The sequence below is a fragment of the Mycteria americana genome, chromosome 2 (assembly GCF_035582795.1).
Source record: "Mycteria americana isolate JAX WOST 10 ecotype Jacksonville Zoo and Gardens chromosome 2, USCA_MyAme_1.0, whole genome shotgun sequence".
In the NCBI taxonomy this organism is placed as follows: Eukaryota; Metazoa; Chordata; class Aves; order Ciconiiformes; family Ciconiidae; genus Mycteria; species Mycteria americana.
This window is the reverse complement of record NC_134366.1, coordinates 81,673,631-81,700,571: the sequence shown is the minus strand read 5'-3', so window position 1 is coordinate 81,700,571 and position 26,941 is coordinate 81,673,631. Positions and strand designations below refer to the sequence as shown.

Below are 26,941 nucleotides of genomic sequence, written 5' to 3'. Positions count from 1 at the left end.
ACAAGGGTTTATATTTTAAACATGTTTTCTCTCTCATCAGTGCTATAGCACATACATCTAAGACATTGCTATGGATAACAGACAGAAGAAAGGAGGTAATTACTCATTCAAGCTCCACATAGCAGGCTCCACTGAATTTAAAGTCTTTTCACAGAAAGGTAGGAAGAGGACTGAAACACACGTTAATAAAATCACAGCCATCCCACTTACACTGAACTGAAATACGAACAAGGTGCATCCAGCACATCCAAAGCTATCTACAGACACATTAACTTCATTCTAGTGGAGGATGTTATTTAGTTGAACCCCTGAGATCCCTTAGGAAACATCCACACATTCCCAGCAGTCTATAAACTAACAAGTGCTGGGAAAGGGAGGAGAAGGCAAAAAAGAAAGGACCCAAAACCCGTTGTGCCTGAGCATCTAACTTTGCCTTCATGAGTCCCACTGCAAGAACACAGTTCAGCCTTCAGCAACTAAAGCGGCCACGAGATCTGGCTACTTAGACATGGCTGATTATACTTTCAGGGTCATGGGTTTTTTGCTTTTGGGGTTTGGTTTTTTTTTTTTTTTGATTGTTCGAATACCAGAATTACCCTCTTAGCAGTGGTAGTGTCAAACTAGAAATTCAGTGTGGGAATTTAAATGGGGCTTTTCCCCCCACCCCTTACACTGTAAGTTTTAAAATTTTGTTTTCCCTGAGAATCATCATCTGCCACTTACATCAGCTTCCTCTGACAAACCACTACCAAGAGCCTTGAGTCTTGGCAGTCTGTAAACCAGCTAAGTTTTACAGCTAATTAAGCCCTAAACCAGTGCCTATGGAAAAGTAGGTATTTCAAAAGAATAAAAAATTTGGATTCACCACATACCCTGTTGCAATGACGGGCCAGCAACAATAAGTAAGAGAGCAACATGCTACATCCTCTTGTGCGACTACTATCAAGAGATGCTTGTGCTGCAGATTCTTGAACTCACCTGGAAGAACTTGGTGAAGAGAGGGGAAGTCTCAGGAATTCTGAGTGCAGGAGAAAACAGTAATCTAAACACCAAAATGAGTTTGTCTTGTACTCTTACTGTACCTGCAGGGATACAAACGGTGAGTAGAAACCTTCCAGAGACTATTATTTATTTCAAGAAACACACAAGCAGATCAGATGTTAACATTTACTTTTATTTATAAAAAAATTGTAGAACATATTAAATACAAACATTTGGAAAAAGCAATCAAGGCTTCACTAAGATGCCCAGGAAGAGGAAGACAGAGAATCAAGAAGCTTACCAGGTTTAGAGGTTTTAAACTAGCTGAAGTAATTACTATAATTTTTCACTGACTTCTTTATAGGCAGTGGCCATTATAGCAACCAATGTTATTACTGTCCTTTTTAAAAAACAGAGATATGATTTGCCATATCTTCCCACTCAACCACAAAACGTAAGGAAGCAACTCTTTCCAGGTTAAAAATCAGGGTAATAAATACTAATGCATTTACCCATTACCTACTTTGTATAACACTAAACATATGCTTATAATCACACATGGATATCAAGTTTAGCCCCCCAAAAAATCGATCGTACGTTTCAAATCTGGATATCCAATAAGGTGTTATAAACTTTATACATTTTCCAGTGAACATCAAAATGAGGACAGTGTTTTGAAGTACAGAAACAAAATAACTGAATGCATCATCTACGCTAGGAAGGCCAACCACTAAGAGGCGGACTGGGGTCTAGTCATGTTCCAGGTAACTGGAAAGTCCTACAAACTGCCACTGAAAGGCTGGCTGGAAGACAAATCATGTCACATTCTCATCTATGTTAGCTCCTCTCCCTTTCTAAAAGGCCAAAGGTGAGAACTGTAGCTACTCTCTTCTGCACCTTGTGGTAATAAAGGAGTAAACTACCATTCTGCTCTCTACATGGATAAACCAGATTGAAGTTTTCTTAGACTGCTGTTGCTCTTTTACCACTCTTAAATGCAGTGTGCAATACATACAGACCACTAAACAAGATGTAGAAGCAAGAGACTACAGAAAATACCTCTTCTGTCTTTTAAAAAGAGAGAAGCACTCCCACTTGCTGACAATATGGCACTCCCTCCGTCTTCCTGCTTTACCCTGTATCTGCTTTCGAGCGGCAGCATAATGCACATTGATGTGGCTATATGGCCCTAAAGCCAAGTTCAGTTCTAAAAAGCCCTGTTTGCGGGAGTGACTCTTTGGGGATAACCAAACTATTAAAAAAATCCAGTGCAGAATAATCTTGGACACACGAACATTAACAGGTGTCTCCCATTCTGCCTTGTATTTATCAGAACAGAAAAAGAATTGCCAACTTACCAGCACTCACAGGGTTACTACCGCAAGGACGAGAGTGCCAAAAGTGTTATGGGATACATAGTGTTGGCAGTCAGCTACAGCATGGACTGACTGGATACCTGCAAGAGCATAGGCAGAATGCTTCTGACAAAGCTGCCCTTTGGGGATGGGCTGAGGTTGCACTACGTATCCTATTATGAGTAGAGGGCTGAACAAACGGACCAGCATCCTGAATACGTGTCAGACCCTGTTACCGAGGAAAGCGCTTTCCAGTTCCCACACCCGCCCCCAGAGCACAGAGGGGACTGCCAATGTGGGCACTGCCACAATGTGGCATTCCTAAACAGCCAATTATTTGCAGATCAACATCTTCAAGAGCAGCTAAATGCTTCTCTTACCAGGCAAACACAGAGCAGTTGCTGGATATACCAAATAGGTAGTGGCTCATTTAGTTACAAGCTTGAAAACAAAGTCAATTCCAGCACCTTTCCCAAAACCAACGGCGTCCCTTACTACAACACAGATGCGATCATCCTGCTCTCGCTGTGTTCAGTACACTTAAAGCACTTAGTGCAATGAGAACCCTGATGCAGGCTTGGACTCAGATGAAACGGTCAGGCCAGTTCCACCCCATTCCCTTTTTTCCTTTTTGGCAATTATTGATACGCAAGATCCATATTTCACGAGCCATAACATATATTTTTTGAAGATACTTAACAACAGATATTTAACAGCCAGAGCTTACTTGACCCCAAAAGCCTTGCTCCCATCCAAAGAATTCACTGCCACCCAAAGCAAGCAGGAAATCACATGAAGAGGAATCTCATGAAGGGTTGGGAGGTCAGGGCACCAAAGAAATTGAAAGAGACAACAGTCTATTTAGTATGCTGACTGCTTCTCGCTCAGTGCTCAGCTTTTAGCATGATACACACCACATTTTAAAGAAATGAGGGGTTTGGTTTTGTTTTTCTACTCAAGCTGTTTGGAAGGTATTTTTTTATTTTCTGGAACCTTCAAGAAAAATAGGCCTTCCATCCTCTGCTACGTGTAGTCAAAGACAAGAAATCATGATCTTGGCATCAGTGCCACCCCCCATTACACCATCAGAAATCAATACACTGCCCAGCATTCCAGTGACATATTCGAAGTTACACTCTTAGAATACACGTAGGTCAGGCAATGGCTCCATTCCAGAAACACACAATGTTACCAAGAGCAGAGTATGCCCCCTAATTTTAACCTAGTTTAAAATGTATTTTACAAATGCATTCCTACAAATCTGATCACAGCGAAATATATAGTGGTTTTAAAATGGCAGAAAGTTGAATTCAAACAACTCAATTTTTAAACCAGGGAGAAATACGGGCAATTTTAAAAGAAAACAATAAACTTCTCAAATACAGACATTTGTGAAATATACATGCACACGCACGCTCTCGCACACACACGTACCCACTTACTTCACTCAGTGTCAGATTAAGATTACACAAGGCAATTTTCAAGGTTGCATTTACAACCACAATGACAAGGACAGCATTTTTGAGGTAGCTGAAGTCAAAGAGCAAACCACAGCACAAGCAAAGAAACAGGTGCTCGCACTCACACCAAGCCCACTCTTTGGAGACACGTTATCATGTGCGCAGGGGCGTGTGTTGAAGAGGCACATGTTCCGCGGGGAATGAAGTTCAGTGGCACTGGAGACCTGATAAACTACTCTCCAGAGAAGCTTATGTTGGGAGACCAGATGCACAATCAGGGACCACGGCTTAAATCACTGCACATCAGCTGAGCTGTGGTAACAGTCTCGGTGCTCTTGGTCTGCGGCAGTTCTACCGACAGCTCTGTCTCACGTGCACTGAAGCAAGTACAACTGTGGCAGTTGAAGATATTATTACTCAGAGCTGTCTGTCCCACTTCTCTCCTAGATGCTACTGTTGGTAGAGAGGTACGTGTACCCGTATCTCACCTGCTCCAGTTTGCAGCCTAGCATTCAAGTTCAAGGCCACCTCCACGGTATTACTTGCCAATGGACTGTGAACAGGAGCAGAGACACAGACTTGAGTTCCCTTCTTCAGGTGCAATAACATCTTTGCCACATTAATAGTGCAGAGATGTCAAACTGCCACAGCTTGAATCACCAGACTTCATCTCTCAGAGCCCTTTGCTAGCCTACAATGGAAGGAGTTGAGCTAACCTCACAGCAAATGCCAGGCAATGTGGGCATAAGGGGATAATAGCTGTGGCTGGCTGACAAACTGGCTCAGCCACAGTAAGTGGACCATGTCCTGGGCATACAGAACACTTGATCCTGCCCAAATTATAAAACTGTGTGAAACACACTCATACACACACACATAATGTAGTATTTTCATCAAGAAGCTTTCTACAAATCAACTGTTTGCATGATTACTGCTGAGAGTCTTGAAGATGGGATGAAAATTATGGCAAGATGTTTTTCAAAGGTAGAAAGAAAAAAAAAAATCAACCTCCTACAATTAGGTCTCTGTTGTGTAGTTGCTGTATGAGAGAGATGGCACAGAGGAGAAGTTGTTATTCCACTGTCTTCCTCCAGTAGTCTGCTGCAACTCTGCCTGCTCTTTATATTTGCTCAGAAGATTTTTGGCTTCTTGCAGATCCTGAGAAGAGTTTTCCCCATATTCTTCTTTCAGCCACTGCCTGAACTGCAGAAATTGAACGTACATATATAATATGATGAAACAATAACAAGACTGATGCACAAGTAATACTCCCTCCTGTCCTACGGAATTTCAAGAGCCTTTAAGAACACAAGTAGTTTAAAGAAAAGCACTCGAAATATTGCATGTCCTTCAATAGCAGCACAGAATACATACGCACAGGAACACACATTTGAAATCACCGAGATCCCTTACATCCCCTAAAATGCCAGACTTGCATAACAGTTTGGCTGACTGGAGTAATATGGAGTAAGGAACACCCACCAGGCAAGGATGTCTTGGACTTAAAAGCACCCTCCTTCTGTTGCATACACAATGTGATTAATAAGCGTGGAAGCTAATATGATCAGCCAACTTGCCCAAGTCACAACAGGCCGCAAGAAGGTTGAAGATCAGAAAGTGAACCACTCATATGGGTTTTTCATCCTGAGCCCACAAACACCAGTAGTAAAAAAAAAAAAAAAAAAAAAAAAAAAAAAAGAGTACTGTAGATATCAGGAAAGGTATCTTCTAGGAAGAAAAAGACCAGGAGCTTTAAAAGCTATAGAATAGGACCCTATATGTTGCTGACACGAATGACTGAATATGGTACCTGGTAACAGATGTACCAGATCCAGTTGAAGGTCAATCCAGCTCTGTGTCCTAGTATGAGACTAGTCGGATGTAAACACAGAGGAAAGAATCAGGCAATGGCAGAGCAATAATGCTGGGACCTTTTCCCTGCTCATTTCCTCAGCTTCCAGCAATTTTCAGCTCAGGTACTTTCAGAAGCTGAGGCAGTATCTTTGTGTTTGATAGCAACAAATTAATTTTTCTGCCATGGGATCACCTTCTGAATCCACAAATTTTTACCACAAGGTATCTGGATGCCAACAAGTTCCATAAATACATACTGTATAAAAAAAACCCTCCTTTTTCTTGATTGGGACCTGCCAATTGATAGCTCCCTCTCACATTACAGGGAGGAGTGGAAATCACACCTGTTCACTTTCTCTATTCCACTCAACTTTATAGACCTTTATCACATCCTTCTCTGTCATTTCTTTGTCAGTTGAAGAATTTGAGTCCACTTAGTCATTCCTGACAATCTTGTTGGTCTTCTCTGCAGAAGCAGCAAGTAGACACAGACCCAAACTGTTGTGTCCCAATGGGGATAATATTCCTGCGATCATTTTTGAAGCCTTAACTTCCATGGCTTTGTCCTGTTTGGAGCTCATGGACAGCTTTATCCATAAGACCATTTACTAGGACGTTGAGAGGCAAGACCTCAACATAGTTACTCCCTCCCATTCCTAAAAGATCGTAAGGTCCAGAGTCAAATCTGAAGCCTCAGGCTACCATGTGTGTCCTGGTGGGAAGTTTGGAATTGGTGCAAACCATGTTATGACCTTAGTGACTAAACCCCTTCCTGTAAGACCAAGGTCTAAAGGACCCCATTCCAGAAACCCCACAGGATACCACCCTATAGTGGCACAGCAAAACACTCATGCTGTTGAAATCAGAAAAAAGTTCACACCCTTGGCAGATGGCATCATTCCACTGAAATCAGGTGTGTAAACAGACACCTGCTAAGGATGTGGTTGCTGTTAAGAGACAGTAGGAAACTACAGCCCAGCCAGTGACTACAGGTGGATATTTCTTTTTGCAACCTACTGCCTCCCCCTCAGTGAAAAAAGGCAGAATGTGTCGTCCATGGTGGATGAAAAAAGAGAGACGTTACTGTCTTTATCAGGCTATTTGCATATAGCCTTAATTGTCATTGCTGTTAGCCCAGACCAATTAGAGTAGAAATGACTGTAAGGGAGGAAGGAGACAAGTCTGGAAAGTCCCCCTCTGACTTTTGTGTCTTAAAAATCTGTTACTCTACCATTTACACCAGTTCCAAACGATCCAGGAAACATTCAGTTAAATATTAAAAAAACGCAAATATTTACAGTTGCAAACTGTATCATGCAAAACAAATGGTAATTTCTAAACTCTGAGCTTTCTGCAGCAGAATGACAGGGATGGAATAAAAAACACACCAACATCCTTTGCCTCATGTATTTTGCTTTCTGATTTTGGTTTGCCTCTGTTGTTGTTGATTTTTAATAAGCACAATAGGCACAAAAGCCCAGAGAACAGCAACATGCTGAGCAATGGAAAACGGAGGGGATGGCCAGAGTAGCTTGTTAACATAAGTGGAAGTCACCGATCACCCACGGGGAGCAGGTCTTTTGCGTGGGATGGTTCTTTTTAAGGGTAAGAAACTAATTTTTGTTTTATGAAAACCACTTTGCAGTCTTACTGTTCTCTCAATTCTCCTAGTCCTACAAAGCCTTCAAAGGCTAAGAAAAAAAAGGATCAGATTTGAGACTGTTCTACACATCAGAAAATGTATTAAGTCTCAGTCACAGAAGTGGGGGGAACACGACACATAAGTCATAATGAGAACCTAGGTTAACTCCTGGATAGCAAAGATGTCTGATTATGATTTCTTTCCTGCTTACTATTCCAAATGAATAGTGGGGGGAAACCCACTATTTTTATGCAACTGGTACTTATAGGTTGGTCTTTCTGCTGCATTCTGAGCAACTCCCTCTTTAGTTTTCACCCCTCTAAAGGTGTCAGTCTTGTATTGTGTCTTAGCACACTTGAAGCAATCACTGGATTGAGAGCACAGCTGGGCATGAGGTGTTTAGATGTTGTGCTCTTCTCCCATCCAGCATTCCCTGATACCTTCAGTTCTATCCGCACCTCCCCAGTGCAGCAGGCTTGGCCAAGATGCCACTCCCTCAAAGCAAAACCACGGAGTCAGATAAACCACCCAGGCCACAAAATAATGAGAAGTAGCCCATGATCTGACTTGGGGTAGTGTTTCACAGCCCATTTGATTGTTGCTCATTTACCTGATCAACATCATGTTTTTCAAAGTCCTGTAGCTGCCTCTGGAAGCCCATGTTAGGATTGGCACAGGATCTCGCTGCGCGGACAACAGACAGTGCATCTTCCCAGCCAAAGTCTGTGATGGTCATGATGTAGGCAACCACCAATGTTACACTCCTGGAGACACCTGCAAGGCTGCATGAAAAAGGAGGTGCAATAAATTGAAGTAGTACTGTACTTCATCTATCACAGTTAAAAGCATCACTTCCCAACATCACAGCAGACTGCCGAGTTGCTCGCCATGAGGAAGAATTATTACAATATTTGAGTTAAAGGGTTTTGGTGCTGCTTTTTCAAATGTATCAGAACAAATCTATGACAAGATCAAGAAAGTAGGTTCCGAGTGGTAATTCATATGAGACTGCAAAGAAAGAAATAAGTATTAAGTCTTCACAAAACAGGGGACAGAGCACACATTCTAAGTTAGATTTGGTTTTTAATAAGCTAGAAATGTCACCCACTTTCTTCTGCTTATATAGATCAGAGCAGTGAAATAAGACCGTTCCCCCTCCACCATGAATACAGGCTTCAATTTCATGGGGCCAAAATGAACTTTAACTGAACTGTTAAAGTACGTATGACTGGTTGCTTGAGTTCTTTTCGTCTTTCTGCTATCCATACGCTGTGCAACTTCAACTCTCAGGACTCCAGTTTCCCCACATGAAATGCTGGGATAAAGTAAGACTCATTCACTACTACTGTTTTGAGAGCACTGGACAAAAAAACCTCCCAACTATTACTATTGTGAGCATAAAGAACATGTTTGAGTTACACTTGTACCAGACTCTTTCACTTGGCATTTTGAGAACATTTTATGTTTTTGAAATGCTTCACAAATTTAAATATATGTTTTTCAAAGTTCTATCAGAATTCAGACTAATTATCCCTGTTTTACATACATGGAGACTGACCAAATGACTTGTACACAGTCCTATCATGAGTCAGTAGCAAACTGAGGATTTATGCTCAGGGCCTGTGTACAAGTCCAGCGTTCAAATCGCGAGATGACTCTGATTCCAGATATAGACTCAGATATGTCACTTGGACATACAGCACAAAGACAACAACCAATAGCGGAGTGCAAGAAAAAACCCAGGGTGGGATTTCCTTTTCTATTCTCTACAGTCCCAGGAGCATCTCTCCAATCAGAGACTTGCTATTAACAAACGCAACATTTGAATGCTTCAGCAGTTTAAAGAAAAAAAAAAAAAAAGAAAAAATCAATTTCTGTTCAGAGGAATTTTTTTTAACAACTCTGAAGTCACCAAAAAAGCTGTTATGGAAACTAATCAAATTATTAGGATTATGGAAATCACATTTAGAAATACAGTGATTAAAATAATGGGAAATAAATAATGCAACTCTAGGCAAATCAATCCTACAAGAAGGTTTGATAAGAAGAGAAGCTCAAGAAGAATTTCTTGGGCTCCTTTTGTCTCCAGGCAGCTGCCCACCCCAGTGGGCAACACAAGTCCTACCACGAGGCTTTAATAGCATTTGCAAGTCTTTTGGAGCTCTTCAAATAAGAGGAGCATTTCAGTCCAAGAGGATTTTGCTATAAAATGGAGATGAACACTAACTTATCATTAAAATTATGAACATCCAAATCAAGGTAGATTAAGAACTTTTTTTAGCAAGCGGTATACATACCAATGAACTAGGCAGCCTTCACCTGTAAGCCGGCACTCATGGATAAATTTGATGCTCTCTCTGAAATGCCTTGCTCTGAAAACAGAAGCAGAAGGGGAATAAAGAAAGTGCTCTATTTAGTAAAATCACTACTTAGAAAGAGAGAAATGTATCCGAAAGCTCACTTAACGTTGTTTCTAGAATTTAGAACTGAATACAGGTCTTACAAGGTAAAAGTTAGTGTCTGCCAATGGAACGCAAAACTCACTGGCAGAGTTATTCTCCACTCTGCCTGAAGAAGAAACTGGTATCTTAGGCACTACAGTGTGATAAACATTAACAAACGCTGTATTCTGATGACTGTCAAGTGTGTATTTCAGTTTGTGTTTTATTCCTCTTTAAACTAGTAACTTGACCTCGCATGTCCTTGCGTACGCTCAGATGTCAGATGAAACTCCGCACAACTACATGAACAGTTCTCAAGGTATATTGTCTCTCAGAGGCATCCACTACCTGCTACCCAAACTTACACTTAACTTTGACTTCACCTCCTCCTTCGAACCATGTACTAGGACACATCAATGTTATGGCTTTCTTCTTTGCAACATGAAATCTCTCCCTTTTGTCCCTGCTATGAAAAAATTCTCAATTCAAGCCCTGGCTTCTTCAGGTCCGTCTAGTCTCCTCCCCTCAGACTGCAGTGCCCCTTCTGCCTGCCCTTACTCAGGGTGTCTGCCAACCCCTACCTACAGCCTACCTTTTTTAAAGCAAAAGAGAAAATGTGGAGAAGACAAAGACTCAGTTTACAAACCTTAAGGTTTGTCCTCTCATTATCCTTTACACATGCCTCTTCATTTTAAGTGGGCCAAGTCTGAAATTAAGTTACTGAGATGATGAACAGCTGCCCAGTTAATCTGCAGCATCACCTCTTTGCATCCCAGTCCCAAGTTGCTCACCATGCCTCTGCCTTTCAGGCTGCAAAGCCTTTGGGGCTGCCTGCAATTTATCACAAGTGCAAGCAGCAGCTCTTAGTTCAATAGAGCTGGAGTTCACTGTGGCCTTTGAGTGCTCTTGCAATTTAAGCTCACAAGAGGTAGCAATGTGTGCAACACAGAGGAAAGAGCTTCTTAAGGGGCAGTCAGTACCAGGCTTATTGGCAAAGACGAACCAGAAAGCACACTGTGCTCAACACCCATGAAACACAACGTCCTGTATTCAAGATGTTTCCCCTCTCAGGGTGAATATTATACCACAAGGGTAAAAGAAAAAAACCTCAGCCCAGCACCAGCAGCCACACAAAAATCAGGAATACCCACATAAAAGGAAGCTTCCCTTCCTGCCGAACAGCGCAGCTGCTGATACTATAACACACAAGACCTGAAGGAGGACAACAGTGATGCAACAGAGTGACAGTGCCTGTGGAACTTGCAAAGGCAATGATGTCTAAGCTGAAATATCCAAAAAGAGGGATCCCAAAGCCCAGGACTCCCTCTCCAAGGCAGTTCTTGCATCACTAGATACAACATGGCCAACACAGCTGGAGAAGACCTGAGTGACTTATTTGGAAAATCTCAAGGCACAATGCAATACCAAGCTTTAGGACGGCATGTCAACTCAGGATTTTATGTTTCTCAAGAAATGCATCAAGTATGTGGGATAAGTGAAGAAGAGGGATGAAGCCTTACAAATACATTTCTACTCAGACTGCCGCTCCAAAACATTTTCACTGGCCGAGTTCTAACAAATCATGGTGCTCAGGTCTGCCTGGGGGGGGCACGAGCAGCTTCACATAAACGAACCCAGAGGACAAATGAGATGTTGGGCTGTGTGCACAAGAGGCATTGCTATTGCACAATGAAGGAGCACTTATCCAAGACTGAACGGATTCAGTCAGATGAAATTTGGTTAGGGCTGGATTGACAACATCCCAATCTTCTCATACACCCATCTTTCCTCTTTCTCTCTAGAAAATCTGGCCAACAGTGCAGCTCCAAGCACCAATGAATTCACTTCAATGGTCTAGCACAAGTTTTGGTTAAACACTTCAATGCTTTGGGTTGAAAAATATCTGCAAATGAGCATAACACCTTTGCAAGGTACTAAATATAGCTAGCAGTGAACGCCATTCACTCAGTTTTATTCACCCTTCCTTATTGCTGACACTTGGTCTGCTGAAACACTGTCAAGTCTAAGTGCTTACAGGCATTCATGAAAACGAGAAGAGAAAGAGCCAAGCTTAGAATTAGTGCTGCTCTGTAGAACCATGGCCCCTCCTCACCCTGAGTCAGAGAAAAGGAGAAACATACTCCTCCACAATCCTATGGTATCGGGGTCTCTGCTGGCTCCAGCAGAAACAGTTGCCTAAGCTCATTTTCAAAGTTATGGTACAAACCATATTTACATGAAAACTAAGACTGAGGACCAGTTAGCTGTGTGGCAAGTGCCAGACACAAAGAAGAATGGCAAGTCTTACATTGACCACAAAACAGTTGATTATCATCTGTAACAGGAAAGCACTTGACAAATGCGTTGATTTGCAGCCTATTTGTTGGACTGAACAGTTACTTCAAGACAATTTATTACATGATATCTGGCTTTTACACCTCCCAGCTTAAAGCTGGGTCCTGAACTGCATCATCTTCACAGTGGGAAAATACCACAGGAAGAACCACCAGTACAGTGCCTCTACCAGCATGTTATAAAAGTTATCTAAACTTACGCATTAGCAAGCTGGATAATCCAAAACCAGGCTGAGGGCAGAGTTATGATACCAGATCTACATATTCATTCATTGCTAGTCAGACTGCCATGCATATTATATGGGTTAAAAAGAAAGCATCAAAATCAGATAGGAAGAAGCATCTTGATGTTTCTTTCCTTTGGCAATGTAAATGCAACAAAGATCCACCTAAATTTCTTTTCTTAATAGGTTATCTGGCTTCTGTATTATTACCACTAACAGCCTGACTGTTGGAGGTTAGCTCCTTAGAAACACATAGCCTACGACAATTAGCTGGAACAGGACTGGAAGGGAAGATTTGATTTCTATAGAATCAACTTTTTAGCAACAGGTTCTATAGGAGATGACATTTCTGGAGAAGTCAATCACCCAAGATAAAATTCTCACAGTCCAGGGAAAACACTCATTTAACGCCTAGGAAGCACCTTGAGTCTCAAAAGCAACTGCTTGATTCCTATGCTTGGTAGGAGCAGAACATGGGAGTAGAAGCAAGCTTTTGAGCCACTTTAGTGAACACCCACACGTTAACAGGGGAATCCCTGCTGTATTTTCCTGGCAATTCATTCCTCTGAGGAAGGGAGCACCACTAAACAAGCTTACTAGGAGTAAATGTGCATTGCACACATAAGAAATCAGAAGTTTCCCTCACAAAAACTGAGCTGAAGTGAATTAAGAGCTCACAGTCCCAAAATTCAGTGGGTAAAGGCTTTCAGCTGGACCTTATCAACCTGCCAGCAGTTGCAAAGTAGCAGCAAAGCTTCTGACAAACTTGCTGTTGGGAGAGACAGACAAGACAGCAGTGTGTATCTGGTCAGTTGTGCCTGTCAACCATTGCTAAGAAAATGCAAAGACCTGCAATACAGGATGCTGCTTTCCTCCCCCACGCCGCCCCTGACACCACCAGAATCCCTCTTTTGAAAGAATAGAGTAGATGCACAAAGATGTTGCAGAGGGACTAATTCCCTCTCCTGTTCCCCAGCTATCCCTCCCTCCGCAGAGGGCACAGGCAGTACGGTTAACTGCTCCTGGATAAGATTGTGTCAAATCCTCACAGACTGAACAAAGACAGCTTCCTCTTGCTTTCAGAAGATTGTATGTGCAAAGCAAGCAACACTGCTATTTGCAAGCGTCACGATTTGATTTTACTTGAAGATCTGGACTGCATAAAGCAAAAAAGAAAAATCGGTTACTCATCAAGTTTTATTTTAAGTGATAAAATGTATCAGTATTAGAAGTAATGACGTTTGCTTGCAACCACCTGATACTAAAGCAAGTATTTTAGATGCCTGCAGCATAACAGAAACAATACTCATGCAAATATTGTATCTTCCTACTGAAGCTTTAAGAGCTTTGGTACTGTGCCAGACAGCTCAAGTGCCAGAGGTGGTTTTTCAATATAACTCCTTGATATTTAACAGTGAGGGAGGGGCTGAATTGTACATTGATTAACGTTCATCAAAAATGCCATCCTTTCTATTTCCATTTCCAATTGATCCAGATCTCTATTAACAAAGGAAGCAATTTGCAAAAGGTTTTCAGAAATGCTACAGATCTCAGAATACCAACAAACAATTAACATGACAACATGTGAACGTCTCCCTCTAATCTCATATTGTTTTCCTTCCCAAAAGGATTTTTTTTTACATTTATTTATTTTTATTTATTTTAAGTATTAAGGCCACAAAAGTTGTCCATGACAAAGGCAGTTAGCTGTCTGCCTTCTCATTACAGACCTGTCTTGAAATTTAGAGTTTTGGGGTGGTTTTTGTTGTGCGTTGGGGGGGAGCGTTGTTCATATGGTGTTTCCCACCCCCCCACTACCACCCCTAAAATCACAACAGAAACGCAGAATGAAAAGGCAAATCACCACACATCAAATGCCACGCTGGAATCTTTCTAGGGTACGAGAAGCACATACTCTAAAAATATCCCCCGAAAGCGTAAGCCGGAATATTGCTGTGATGTGAGAGAAAAGCAGCGCTGCATTTCCTTCCGTACCTACCAGGCCTCTTTCAACTACTTGTTTCTCTACAAAACTTGGTAGCAGGATGTGGCTGAAACCCCCCTCGCCTCTGCCCAACATAAACAGTGAGCTCTGGAAGAAAGAGTTGGTCACCATCCAAGTTCTCTGACAAAACCTGTTTTGATTTCTCTTTGGAATCAAGGACTTGCTATGCTCAATGGTTCAAAACACTAAAACCAAGGGCAAGTCAATTAGCGTTTCATGAACATTAGTGCAGATGAGAAAGAGCGAGGCCGGGACACCCTAGTTTCAGTATATGTATCTTCAAGGCAAGAGTCACCGCAGGGCAGAAACTCCCTGCTGTGCCAGCCTCCTACTAAGAGCCGCGGGGCCTTCTAAGGCAGGTTCAAGAAGTCCAGAGCAGATAGTTCCAGGGGTAGTTTGCACACTGGGACTTTATCTTGAAGGCCCACTGTGAGGAATTTGTTGCAACCCTTGAAGCACCAGGCTTCATACCTCTTTCAAGTATTTTCTTCTCGTTAATGGCTGGAGATAGTGCTAACAAAAAAGAACAGCCAAGCAAAAATATTTACAAAAACAATGGCTAGGATAAACTGGGACTAAATTAGGAGTGGACTCACTAAGGAATCCCTGAAGAAGTTTAAGGCCACAAATGAAGAAGACTGTTTACACACTGACCCTCCTACAAGCCCTTATACACTAAAAGCAGGGTCTGAACCAAAGTGGTTGGACTAAAGTGTTACTCTGTTTTCTTAACAGATTAAAAACCACATCTGTGTAATACATGTGAGAGATCAGAATCAGATCTTTCAGCTCTTTGTAAAACAGGCATCACGGTACTGAGGGATTTCTGGGGTTTTGTGATTTATTTTCAAAGAAAACTTACAAGTTCTGTGAGGGTGAGTCAGCAGCAGGAATGCACAGATACTTCACTCCCTGTGTAAAGAAGCAAAAAGGAATGAGAAGAAAATATCCAAGTTAAATACATTTATCTACCACTGTGCAAGACCTGCTCTAGATTGGTGCAGTTTTATTGACTTTGAGAAAAGGCACACCATTATTCAGACAAGCAGAGATCACCTCTATGCAGCCAGATTTTTAAACCACTGTTTTCACATCTGCTTTGTTGCTAAGACACCAGCACATAGCTTAGTCATGCTTATCCCAAGGACCAATAGCAGGCTTTTTAAAATAGAAGCATCTTTAGTAAAAAGGTGTAAACCTCATTTTCAAAATCTCATTCTTCTTACATTTCTAGAAAAACTAAGTTGCATCTTCTCCTGCCCTTCCCTTTCTCTGAACAGACGCTACAACCTAAAATTGTGATAAGCAATTTCTTTTGATCCCATGCAATAATTTTTCTTTAGCTAGTTGATAAACCAAACAAAATGCATTTCAGAGGAGAAACCTCTGTTTGTGCTATGGGTTTTGGTTGTTATTTTTTGGAAGCTTCAAGAAGGACAACCGTAAAACTCATACTTCCACAAAGTTAGCCTCGCTTTCTTAGTCAGCTATCATAGTAAGTTACAAGATCAATTAGGGAAGTTAGATAACCATTTCTGATGCATTAAAAATATTACTGGGTATATTTAAAACAACACTATAATCATACACTACTGCTTTGCATTGTCAACACTCATTTTAACTGTCATTTTATTTTCAAAGCTTGTTTTGCTCCTATGACTGTTAAGAAAAAGAACACTTCTGAAGGCATATTTAGCTAACTTCTCAAACAGGACTTCCAAGAATATAGATTGCAGCTCAGACACGCAAAACCTAAATCACTCACTGGAAGTCTTTCGACTTCTCAGATGCAGACTTATGAATTTCTCAGATGTACTTGTAAAGATAGGGATTCACAGCAAAAGGTCCACCATAAAGTGCACCTTCGTTTATCTTTCTGTAACAATGCAAACCCCTGTAATAATCCTGCATGTTCAACAACACACATGGAAAGTCACACATTTATCTATAAGAGATCCTTTGCCAACAAGGTGGAACACAACATGCATCTACCAGGCATTTCATTTGCCAGCTGGGGTGGGGGGTGAAAATTTCATTGCTCAACCGTCATGGCTACCTGAGGCAGCCATCTTCTCCAGCACCACCTTTGCTTTGCTGGCTCAGAAACCTCTCTTTAATTTTCCCTACACGCACTTTGTTACTTCACTTGCCATCTTACACCAAAGAGCAACCCCTTTTATAAGAGGTCCTGACTCCTTGTACCATGATACACCATCATGCTAATCCTCTGCAAGATGCATGAATTTCACCGCTATGTCAGAAAGGATGTGGTGATACCTAACCCCATCTCTTCACCACCATTTACACATGGCACCAGCCATTTCCTCAACCCACCAGAACCCCATCAGCCAGTGTCTTCTTCACAGCCACACAGATTTGAGAGCCTGCCCTGTCCCCACCGTGCTTTACCAGACTTCCTTGCTCTGACAGGCCATCCCCAGCGTGCCACAACCGCAGCAGAGATGCTACTGTCTATGGCCCTCTGGTTTGGGGAAGGCAGAGTCAGAGCGGGGAAGGCTCTGCAGACAGTGCTAAGCGTGGATATGGAGATGTGGCAGTGCCCGACGACGAAGGAGGCACCATCAGGACAACACCAAGCCAGTGACAGCACGTGGCACTTTGCGTGAGAGCTGTGTGGCAAAACGCAGCTCAGGGGAGAGAGAACGAGAATGAAATCAGTTTGCAAACCAAAGCAGCTTGCTGCCAGAGACAAGGGCATCAACAAGTAACAGTCCCTCCTGCCTCGTATCAGGAGAAGGGATGCCTACTGTGGGAAACCAGGATGGCTCCACAGCTATAAGCTGATCCACAACAGCTTGCGCAGATACACTCATTTAGAAAGACGATGTAGCAGTAATACATATATTGATAGGCTGCTGAGCCAAGGATGATAATTATATTGTGACAGATTAATTACGATAATAAGCATCTTCTATGACGCATCTGAGAGGTTTATCTCTGACACTAGTATCGCTTCAAGTGAGTCACTCCAGTAGAACGAGGGCCTGTGACCTGAAAGTAAATTTACATGCTATTCTTTCCACCACACCTCTAGACAACTCCATGCCACTAACTCTGCACCACCAAGGGAAAAACACAGGAAGAAAACTGAAAGTAGGAGATGGGTTAACTCTGGAGCACACTATATGCCAGAAGGTTCGCTCCTTCAGCATGCACTGACGCAAGTTGTTCCACAGATTTCAGAAGCTATGGCACACGCTGAGTGCTTTTCACAGGCTGAGTGCAGAGGGGCTTTCAGATCATGTTCACTTTAAAAGCAGAAGTAGCACCAGCACAAGTTTAAGACCCACAATGTTCTTTTTTTGTCATGGCTGGCTAGTTCCCACTACCACAAGCGAGCATGAAACTAGCGTATGAGAGACCGCACATGGTACTGAATGGCTCATCCAGAGCCTGATCCTGGAGGTCTTCAGCACTTACAATTTCCAGTGAAGCCCACAGCACTCTTTTCACTACTGTGCTTGCAAATGCTCAGCATCAGCCTGTTAGCCTTATTAATATAGCTTCTCAGACAGGAGATGGTTAACGTTACTGGAATTTGGTATTTTGACTGATGCATGCCACTTGTATGGTGTTTTTGGAAGGTTGTGGTGATGGACTCCTCCCTGTGAGGAAATAATCACACACTCAACTCAAACGTAGTTAGAGGTGGGATTTCAAAAGTACTGTGCAGTGACCTAACCTGACTCCCACAAAAATCAACAGTGAAACTCTCAGTGACTTCGACCCAAACACAGTTTGGCCAGACTTGGTAACTCCTGAGGATCCCACCCTACCATCAAGTTTTGCTTCTCTTGGTTGAACTAACAATGATAAGAAGATCAAATGTCATCCATCGTAATTGGATATCTGAAATACAACAACAAAAGATTGTATGGGGCACATATTCATAAATGAGATTTCAAGGGATTTTCTGTGTAGACACTCACATGTTGATTGCTGGAATTAGCTTTTCCTCACATATGCTGGACAGACTTTTTTAAACATATTGGCAATAGGAAGATACTTAATTACTGAACCCTGCTGTCTGTGACTGTTTTTTAAAAAAACAAACTACCCAGGATCATAATATTATTTGTATATTTGTGCCACAAGACACTGCTGTCCTTCCTGTGCACATACCCTGCAGATAACATCTAAGAACTGTCCCAAAGGGACCTTTCAAAGCAGAACAGTTTATGCCAACCAAACAATACCTACAACATTTTAGATGGGGTACTAGCATGCAAGACAGACAGAGACATCACTATTTTATTACCTAGCAGTTTGTTTGCCATTCTGAAACTGCAAAGCATAAGATGTAAGAAGGCAACAATCATTGAAACAGCAACTAAAACAGAGTAAGCCAAACCAAAAGATTGAAGAGTCAAGCAGACCAGCTCCTAGTGAAAATTTCAACAAGCTCCAAATCAGTACCTAGTCTGCAGTTTCATTAAACAAACTTGAATCTGGTTGCAAATGCAATACCCAAAGTTGAACCAAAATTGCATATTAATAAAGATGGGAAGACAAAATACAAATTTGATGTCAACCATATGGAAGTCTTTATTTTATTTATTAATTTATTTTTAAATTAACTCTGTTTTGTTCCCTAGAAATGACAATTCTCTAAAAATTATTCAATGGACAAAGGACAGAACAACTCAAAACGGGTATTGTACCACTTCACCTACACACACTAAATTAGGTGCCACAGAATAGCTAACTCATCCCAAAACATGTTACTTGTTCAAAGCAAAGAGAAAACCTTGCAATTATAAAAACTGATGAAAAGAAATATTATTTTAAATCCTACATGAAGTAACACATCCACTTTATTTATTGAATACTGCTGCTAATATAGTTATTTAAACATTTCTTCATCTGACATCTGTATCAGTCGTGTCTTATCTCTCCAAACGAGCTTTTTCCCAGACTACCCATTTAAAAAAAAAAAAAACCAAACAAACAAAAACCAATCCAACCTTTACCTTTTTAATTAAGCAGAAGTTATATATGTTCTCAGGTAATAAAACATTCCATACATATGGAATGTGTTCAAACCCAAGCTCCCAGGTCAACGAGATGCAGAGCACAGCTTTCTTCTGCTCATCTTGATTCACTACTACTTTCCACTTGTTACTTTTAAATCATTGCTCACTTTCCTTTCTCCATCAATCACCTTTACCACCAAACACCCCCACCCGCTAACACACACACTTCTCTAAACTTTTTCCTTATTATTCATATGATGATCCCAACTGATGCCCTCAAATAAAAGCAGCACTCCCATTTCTTTTGGTGTATTTAACCTGTTAAGATTACCTCAAAAAAGTCAGTAAAATAAAATATCATTTACTTTTCTGTTTTCTGTTTCAGCATAGAGTAACCACCAAAACTAGATTTCTGTCTCTTAGGCCCTGAAACTAAATGCTACAGTTAAACCGATACAGTGAGAGCTAACAAAACTAGAGCAAGTATTCAGATTTCAAGATTGTCAAAGTTGAAACAAGCGAGAGTTAAGTAAAATTTCTAAAATTCACTGTTATTTGAGAAACAATGACAACACTTGCACAATTTCATCACAGATTCTAGAACTAAGTCAGTTCTGCTGCAGTGACTATCGAGATATTAAAACCAAAAAGGTTTAGGCACACACATCTATATGCAGAGGTGTTACACTACAGTTAATAAGGTATTCATGGAACTGCAGTTATTTTCAAATTTCTAGTTATTTTAGAGGTCGATCTACTAAGATTGGAAACTGAAGAGTTATCTCACATTTGGAAAAGTCAGTAAGACTACAGAACATCACCTTCCTAATATCATTAGCTTTTAAAAAAGATCATTAAATCTTTGTTATTAAATCCAGTATTTTATGAAGTACCCAGGAAACTAACAGTCCAGTTTCTTAAGGAACACTCTGTTTCTATTCTACTTACCTATAATCTATTTTAAAAAACTCCAGCTTCATTTTAACTCAACTTGTAAAAACTGGCATTTGGGGGTTTTTAGAAGAACATGTAGAATTTTGCAGTAGCAAAATGACACATCTGTAAGTGCTACATGTCAGATAACGGGTCAGCAACTGAGAATAGGATCTCTAAAGAGCACACACAAATTTAATCGCACAATACCAAGAATAATTTCGACTCTGAACAGGGTAAGGTGCAAAGAACAGTACTGCGAGACAAATGCAGCACCTATATGGATGTTTGCTCCTTTGTAACAATCAAAGATGTTCTGAAGTCATTAAGAATGACGCTCAGTTTAATTACACCCTAAATCATACTAACATGCAGTGTATCCGTGAAAGAAAACTGTCCAGCAATTTTTATCTAAAACTGAGTACTCTAGCAAAACAGTACGCATGAGAATAAGAGAAAGGACTAAAAATGCTACTCATTATTTCATGTTTAGTGGGTTTTCCAAGTAATATTTTTTACAGATATTCTTCAGAACATTGTCCCTGCCACTGCTGTATACACAACATTTCTGAGGTTCTAGTTAGCACTGGAAACCTGAATCTAGAACTTCAGATGTTAAAAAGCGAGGAAAGGGGGAAAGAACTTCAAATTACAAAATTTCTGTTCTCCAAGGGCAGGGGTTCTCCAAGGGTGGGGGGAAGGGGTTATAAAAAAAAGTTTAAAAAGAGCAGGATTGTATTTTTGGCATTAAACCTCTCTATTTAAATTTATGTAAAGATACCATCAACGACTTCCAAGAAATTTTTTTTAAACCTAAACCCCTCAACTTAAATTTGTGAACCCAGATGCAAATAGAAAACCTCCAGCACCTGGCAAGTTCTTTCAGGTTAGTCAAAAACCATGTGTTAATTTGAGTCGTCACATCAACAGATGAGGGCAGGAGGACTTATTTTTGTTTAGGGGCATTTCAGTAAAAAAGCTAAAGTGGGAAACAGCCGGCACAAAGCTTCCTCAAGCCAAACCAACAAGAGTTTAGCAAGGGTTTTGTCCAGTAATGCAACAAACTGAACCTGCTAAACTGAAAACCGTTCAACCGTTTGTTTGTCCTTTCAGTTACTTTCTGTAGCAATCACCATTGGTGCTGATTTTATTAATGACTCATAGAAAATACATTTGTGTTTCAGCAAAAAACAACCACTAATTGACTTTAGTGAACAACACACTCAGGTTTGGTTTTGAAAAATATTATAAATGAAATTGAAATTACATGAAGAATATGAACAACAGAAAGTGCAATGCTCCTGCAATAGAATTTATACATTTGGTTTGTGTTATCTTGAATAATACAACAGTTTTTACAAGTCATGGGGGTTTTTTGCAACGTTTGTTCATGGTTTTCTTAGGAAGTAGTCTCAGTGACACTTTTGAAAGTCCATATCATTAAGGTTGGAATGTGCAATCACAAATATAAAGTGTCCTGTTAAAGCCCTCCTTCCCCATCTCTCCTGTCTATCACCCTGTCTAAAATTGTAAGAGGGAAATGTTGAAGAGTTAAGGATTTTACTTGCACAAAGAGCTGCACATATCATTTCTAATTCTAACCCTGAATTCCAATTCTAACCTGGCTCATCTGAAGGAATGCAGAGTGGGAGAAAACACTAATGAGTTTATACTAAATTGATGTTTATCTCCTTTAGGACACACCAACAATATTTACAGGACTACATACTTCAGCTGAGAGGAAGGACCTTGTCAGTCTGCCTTGACTAGATGATGTATTCAAGCCCCCGGGCATGTCGGGGCGTATCTAACATCTGAGCACTACCTATCACACTTGGTCCCTGAACCCTCAAAGGCATCTCCGAGTACTACAATAAACCAACATATCCCACCTGCCTCTTTCTTTTAGAGAATGCTGGAACGTGATCGCTACACCTCTGGAATACGCGCACATTACAAGCATGGATTAACACACTCTCCCTTGCACAAAAATCTCCTCTGCACAAAGCAGGTCAGAGCATTTGCTCTGTTCCGGTCAACACTGTAACCAAGCAATGAGAAACACCAGGCGTTTACTGGTCTAAACATCTCCTGTGCAAACAGCTCACCGTCGAAAGCTTCAAACGGTCCTCATCCTCTCCTCCCTGCCATCTGCCACTACAGGAACGTGCCTCCCCTGACACAGCTAGCGTGTGCTGAGCAAGTCCAACACTGAACTAATTTAGTGCACCACCACAGCAGCCTCTGCCAAGGGTACCTCATGATGAAGGCCCGGCCTGACACACTTCAAAAGCCGCTTTGTGGAGGTCTCTTGGAGGCTTCTTCGTGGGCTACCAAAGCCATTTTTGAAAAATTAGTCAGAGGTCCCAACTTCACAAGCAGAGGCAAAGCCAGACAGGGCATTACTTCAAACTAGAGAGAATCTTCTGGTGCCGCTACACTTGAAAGAAAAATGGTAGCTGTTTTGCTCAGCATGGTCTTCTGAAACGTCTGATGAGGAGAAACCCTTACCATGAAAAGGCAGTGAAACAACATAGAAGAAAGTTAAGTTTGTTATTAGAAGAAGCGCTTGTACACTTCCTCTTGATGGTAGCATAAAAGCTGAAAATTGACAGCTTCCAGCACTGGTGATATAAGAGCTTAGTGCTATAGATGGAAATGCAACAGTCTGACTTGACTAAATCATTAATTTGCAGAGCTGATCTTTATACAACAGCAATGACTTTGCGGTATGATATCAGCAACTCTGATTTTGAAGGCTGTCTTGCCATCTCCCTCTTTAATAGTTCCCATAAGTCTTTGGGCTGGATACCAAGGACAGCAGAGCCTGTGCAGAGAACACGTTGCCCAGCCATACGCAGCAGGGACTTCTCTCATCATGTCATCAAGATGCAATTTTCATATATGAATGGCCTCCTACAGCTCAAGACTTCTGTATGCTATCCAACATCGTAACATGGTTTTAATAGACTGGCAGTTTGGCAGTTCTCACTTGCTGGGCAGCATCTGTCCAGAATTAGCATATGCTTTTTCCTAAAAAAGAAAAAAAAAAAAAAAAAAAAGCCGGGCTGATTGGTTTCCCAATATTTCCCTATTTAGTTATTTTGTGTTGAGCAGTGATATGCTTTGGAGTCCAGACAAATGCCTTCTGGACTAGTGTCTGTGAAGATATTCCTTCAGATTACAGAACCAAAGAAAACACTAAGGCAGCTTTCAGCACTTCCAGAGTTATCAACTGAGGGAGCTGGGGACACAACACAGGAATTTTTTCTTTCGTTTTAGCACAGGGCAATCCCTGTTATACAGACACAAAAAATCAAGTCAGTCCAGAATGTGCAACCATGAGAGAAAGACAGACGTTTCCACAAACCGGTGATGGAAAGAATTAGAATACTAAAAGGACATGAGGCTATTCCCCTTCAAAGCTTCAGTAAAAACTCCCCCATTGTAAATCCCATCACATTAAGTGCTAACAGCAGATATGATAGGTTTCTATAGCAAAAAGCATAATAGCTGCAAAAATACTATCCAAACTATGCTAAGCAGATTACTTGCGTTGTGCCAGAGCTGCCAGTTCAGTTCCTCTATAGCTTATTTTACTTTCCTTTTCTAAAAAACTGATCTAAGGATCATCTGTAAACATGCAATACTACCACGCCCAGCTAAAACTGCATTAAAATTTACAACGTCCAGCCAGGCTTAAAATATATGAAACGAGATTCCAGATCTTAATGCAAGCTGATATGAATGCATTATCTATACTAGGTCTGCAGGCTATGACCATTTGATCTTAGAAAAATTCCCCAGTTTTTGAGAGGTATTCAGTCATCTAGCTCTTCACTTACCTCCAAAGGTCTGGATTTACCACCTAGTCATACACTTTTTTTTTTAAAATTCATAAACTTGATCCAGCACTTCCTCTTGTGATTTCCCCAGCTGCAACCTTCTCATCCTTAACACCTTATAAAACAGGTATATCACAGCATTCAGCAGAGATAAAACTGGTGCAGAGAAGTTATACAGCTTCTCCGTAGCATCCTTATTTTTCTACAACTTCTATTCCTCACACTTACTGGTTCTGTTCCAGTTGCAGCATCTTTTTCTTGCCTGTATTCTATTAATGCATTTGACTGTTTACTCAGGGAATATGAAAGATTGTTCTAAAAGATCAGCACAGATTTTTAACTACGCTCTTCCCTTTCTGTTCAGCTTCTTTGATACTGAGTATTTGAAACCCTATTTCTACTCTGAGTAAAATTTTAAAATTTGCAAGGAAAATAAAAAAACCCTAAAATTCTTTATAAGATGACCTGGCCTGTGAAGTTTTTTATTTTCAAAGATACAGTTCATTTAAGTTGTGCTGCTTGCAAAAGCTAACAGACTGGACAAGAAAGATGCTTAGTTCGTTCAGCAATTAGCTCTTCTCTGCCTTCCCCACCCCTCCACCCGCCTATCGTATCAACACTTAGTTAGTCATCAATTCAGGAAAAAGGGGAGGAAAACCACTGCTCTGGAGATAGCATGTACCAGATTAAGATGATATTGTTTAATGGCATCAGAATACAAAGAAAGAAGAATAACTAACTGTCCGCTGAGGGTGCTCTGGTTAATTATGCAGAATTAGGGGCAAAAACCATAACCTATAAAGCTAATATTTTAAGAAAGTTAGAGAAAAAGAAAAGAGAATGTTTCAAAGGCATCACAGAGTATTTTCTCAGCAACCAGAAGACATTATTGCAATGTTTAAAAAATTCTGTATAGTGCTTTAAGATCACTCTTTTTGTTTGGAGAAGAAATCCAACAAACAGAACCAGCTGGTACACGAGTATCACAGGGACACAGATCAGCTATTCACATGAAATGGAGATGCCAAAAGCTTATGACAGCCTTGGTACTGAGCAGAGAGAGATGACAATACCCCCCAACCCAAAAAATTGTGCATGTTTTGTTGGGATTTCATTTACTTACGCTTCATCCAAATGACTTTAATTGAAAGCATCACATATACTGATATAATCTTTCCTCATCTGAAAAAAACAACACACTAAAAATAAACCAAAACAAATACTAGGTAGCAACAGACAACAAAGAAAGAAAACTGACATGCATACAGAAGCAGCACACACGCAAAAGCCTACTCAATGCAATTTGTCATAAACAGAGTGAACAACAGAAAGCTTTTGTGGCAGAGGACAGTACAGGAATGCCCAGGGAAACTCTTGTTGATTTAAGATCTACATTACTGTGATCATTACGATGTCTCCAAGATGAGCGCAGCATACAGAGCTTCCTGAGATGCAGCAGTGGTCAGTCTGACAATGATAATGCTATAAATTAATGCGAAAGGACTCCACAGCCACAGGCGACTGGTAACAGGATTCATACATTTACTAGATCAAACCTCTGGTGCAGGTCAAGAGCAACAGCAAAATTACTAGTAACTGACAAATGTGTGGTGGACCGTGTGAAAAAAGCTGGTAGTTTCAGTCCATTTCCTGATTGATGGACAGGTGTCTACAATGCACACAACAGTCACCACAACTGGCACCTCAAAGCATCTCAGACGGACCAAGGACTGTGCAATGCTCTGCCTGTAAAGTGCAAAGCTCAGAGACCTCTGTAACCCAGCATTACTGGAATCAACTTCCACACAAAAATGGAGCACGCAAGAAAATCCACTGTTGCCTCTGGCAATATATTTCAGCAATTACTTACCCTCACGGTTAAAGCCTTGCTTACTTCCAGTCTGAATCCGCGTGACATCGTTTGTCAGCCACACATATCATGCTGTTGTCCGAGGTGGGTTGTCCGCATGGGGACCCACGGACTGTCATCAGACCACCCCTGCCTCTCTTTGGGGATAATACCTCTCTGGGACAGGGCTTGAATGACTGCCTGACCAGACCTTTTAGCACCCCTTCCTCCCCCAGGACTCATGCCGTATTCCTTCCTGCATTACACACAGCAATCACTGCCCAATGCACTGGAGGAAGCATTCTTTGCTTTTGACAGTATTTAAGCCCGTGTGTGTGTGTGTGTGGTTGGGGGGGGGGGGGGGGGGAAGGGTAAGAGCGAGGATTAAGGATGCTGCAAGTTCAGCTGCTTGGACATAACTGTTCATCTCCATGTAACATCCCCCGGAACAGGGTCAAACACCTGGAGAAACACTCTTAGCTTCAATGGACCTGCAACCAGATTCTTCTAGGCATGATTAACAAGATTTGCCTTTACCTCCTTCACTTAGGTCAACTGGCACAAAATTTGTTAGACACAGCTCTAATGCAGCAAAGTAACACCTAGCTGGAGTCCTTTGAAGCAACAGGAGGAAGAATTGCTCAGGATTAGTTAAAAGTGCTTCCACATTCTCTGTGGGTTCTGACTGACCACACCAGCTTGGTTAGGATATATGGATACCACAACAGTCAGACCTTTTGGCCTCCAACCCCAACAGCTGTTTGTCCTAGCTTTAAAAAGGGAGTTCTACCAAGAGATCCAACAAAATCACTGCCAGATATACTATTATTTAAAGCACACTCTGAGATACTGAAAGGAGGATGAGGAAACAGGTCTCTCTCACATTCTGAACAGAGATTTTAAAACCTGAACTAGCTGAGAAATAGATTAGAAAGCAGGTGGCAAGAAACCTAATTATTCTCCTCCGTATATGGCTTTTGTGTGGATTTATAAAACATCTGTGA

At 41.1% G+C, this 26,941-nt stretch overlaps 1 protein-coding gene across 3 annotated transcripts in view; it reads right to left on the bottom strand.

Annotated features, from left to right (window-relative positions):
• Positions 1 to 1,153: 1,153 nt before the first annotated feature.
• The window catches only part of DUSP22 (dual specificity phosphatase 22), a 44,859-nt gene continuing 19,071 nt past the window's right edge, over positions 1,154 to 26,941 (bottom strand). For 2 of the 3 annotated variants that reach the window (XM_075493934.1, XM_075493935.1), the window contains 4 exons: positions 15,179 to 15,228; positions 9,590 to 9,664; positions 7,903 to 8,074; positions 1,154 to 4,999 (listed from right to left, as the gene is read on the bottom strand). In XM_075493934.1, coding sequence (XP_075350049.1) covers positions 4,814 to 4,999; positions 7,903 to 8,074; positions 9,590 to 9,664; positions 15,179 to 15,228 — 483 coding nt within the window. In that variant the 3' untranslated portion in view covers positions 1,154 to 4,813. Of the gene's footprint in view, positions 5,000 to 7,902; positions 8,075 to 9,589; positions 9,665 to 15,178; positions 15,229 to 22,351; positions 23,277 to 26,941 lie in introns of all 3 variants that reach the window. The other variant, XM_075493936.1, reaches the window with a different exon arrangement.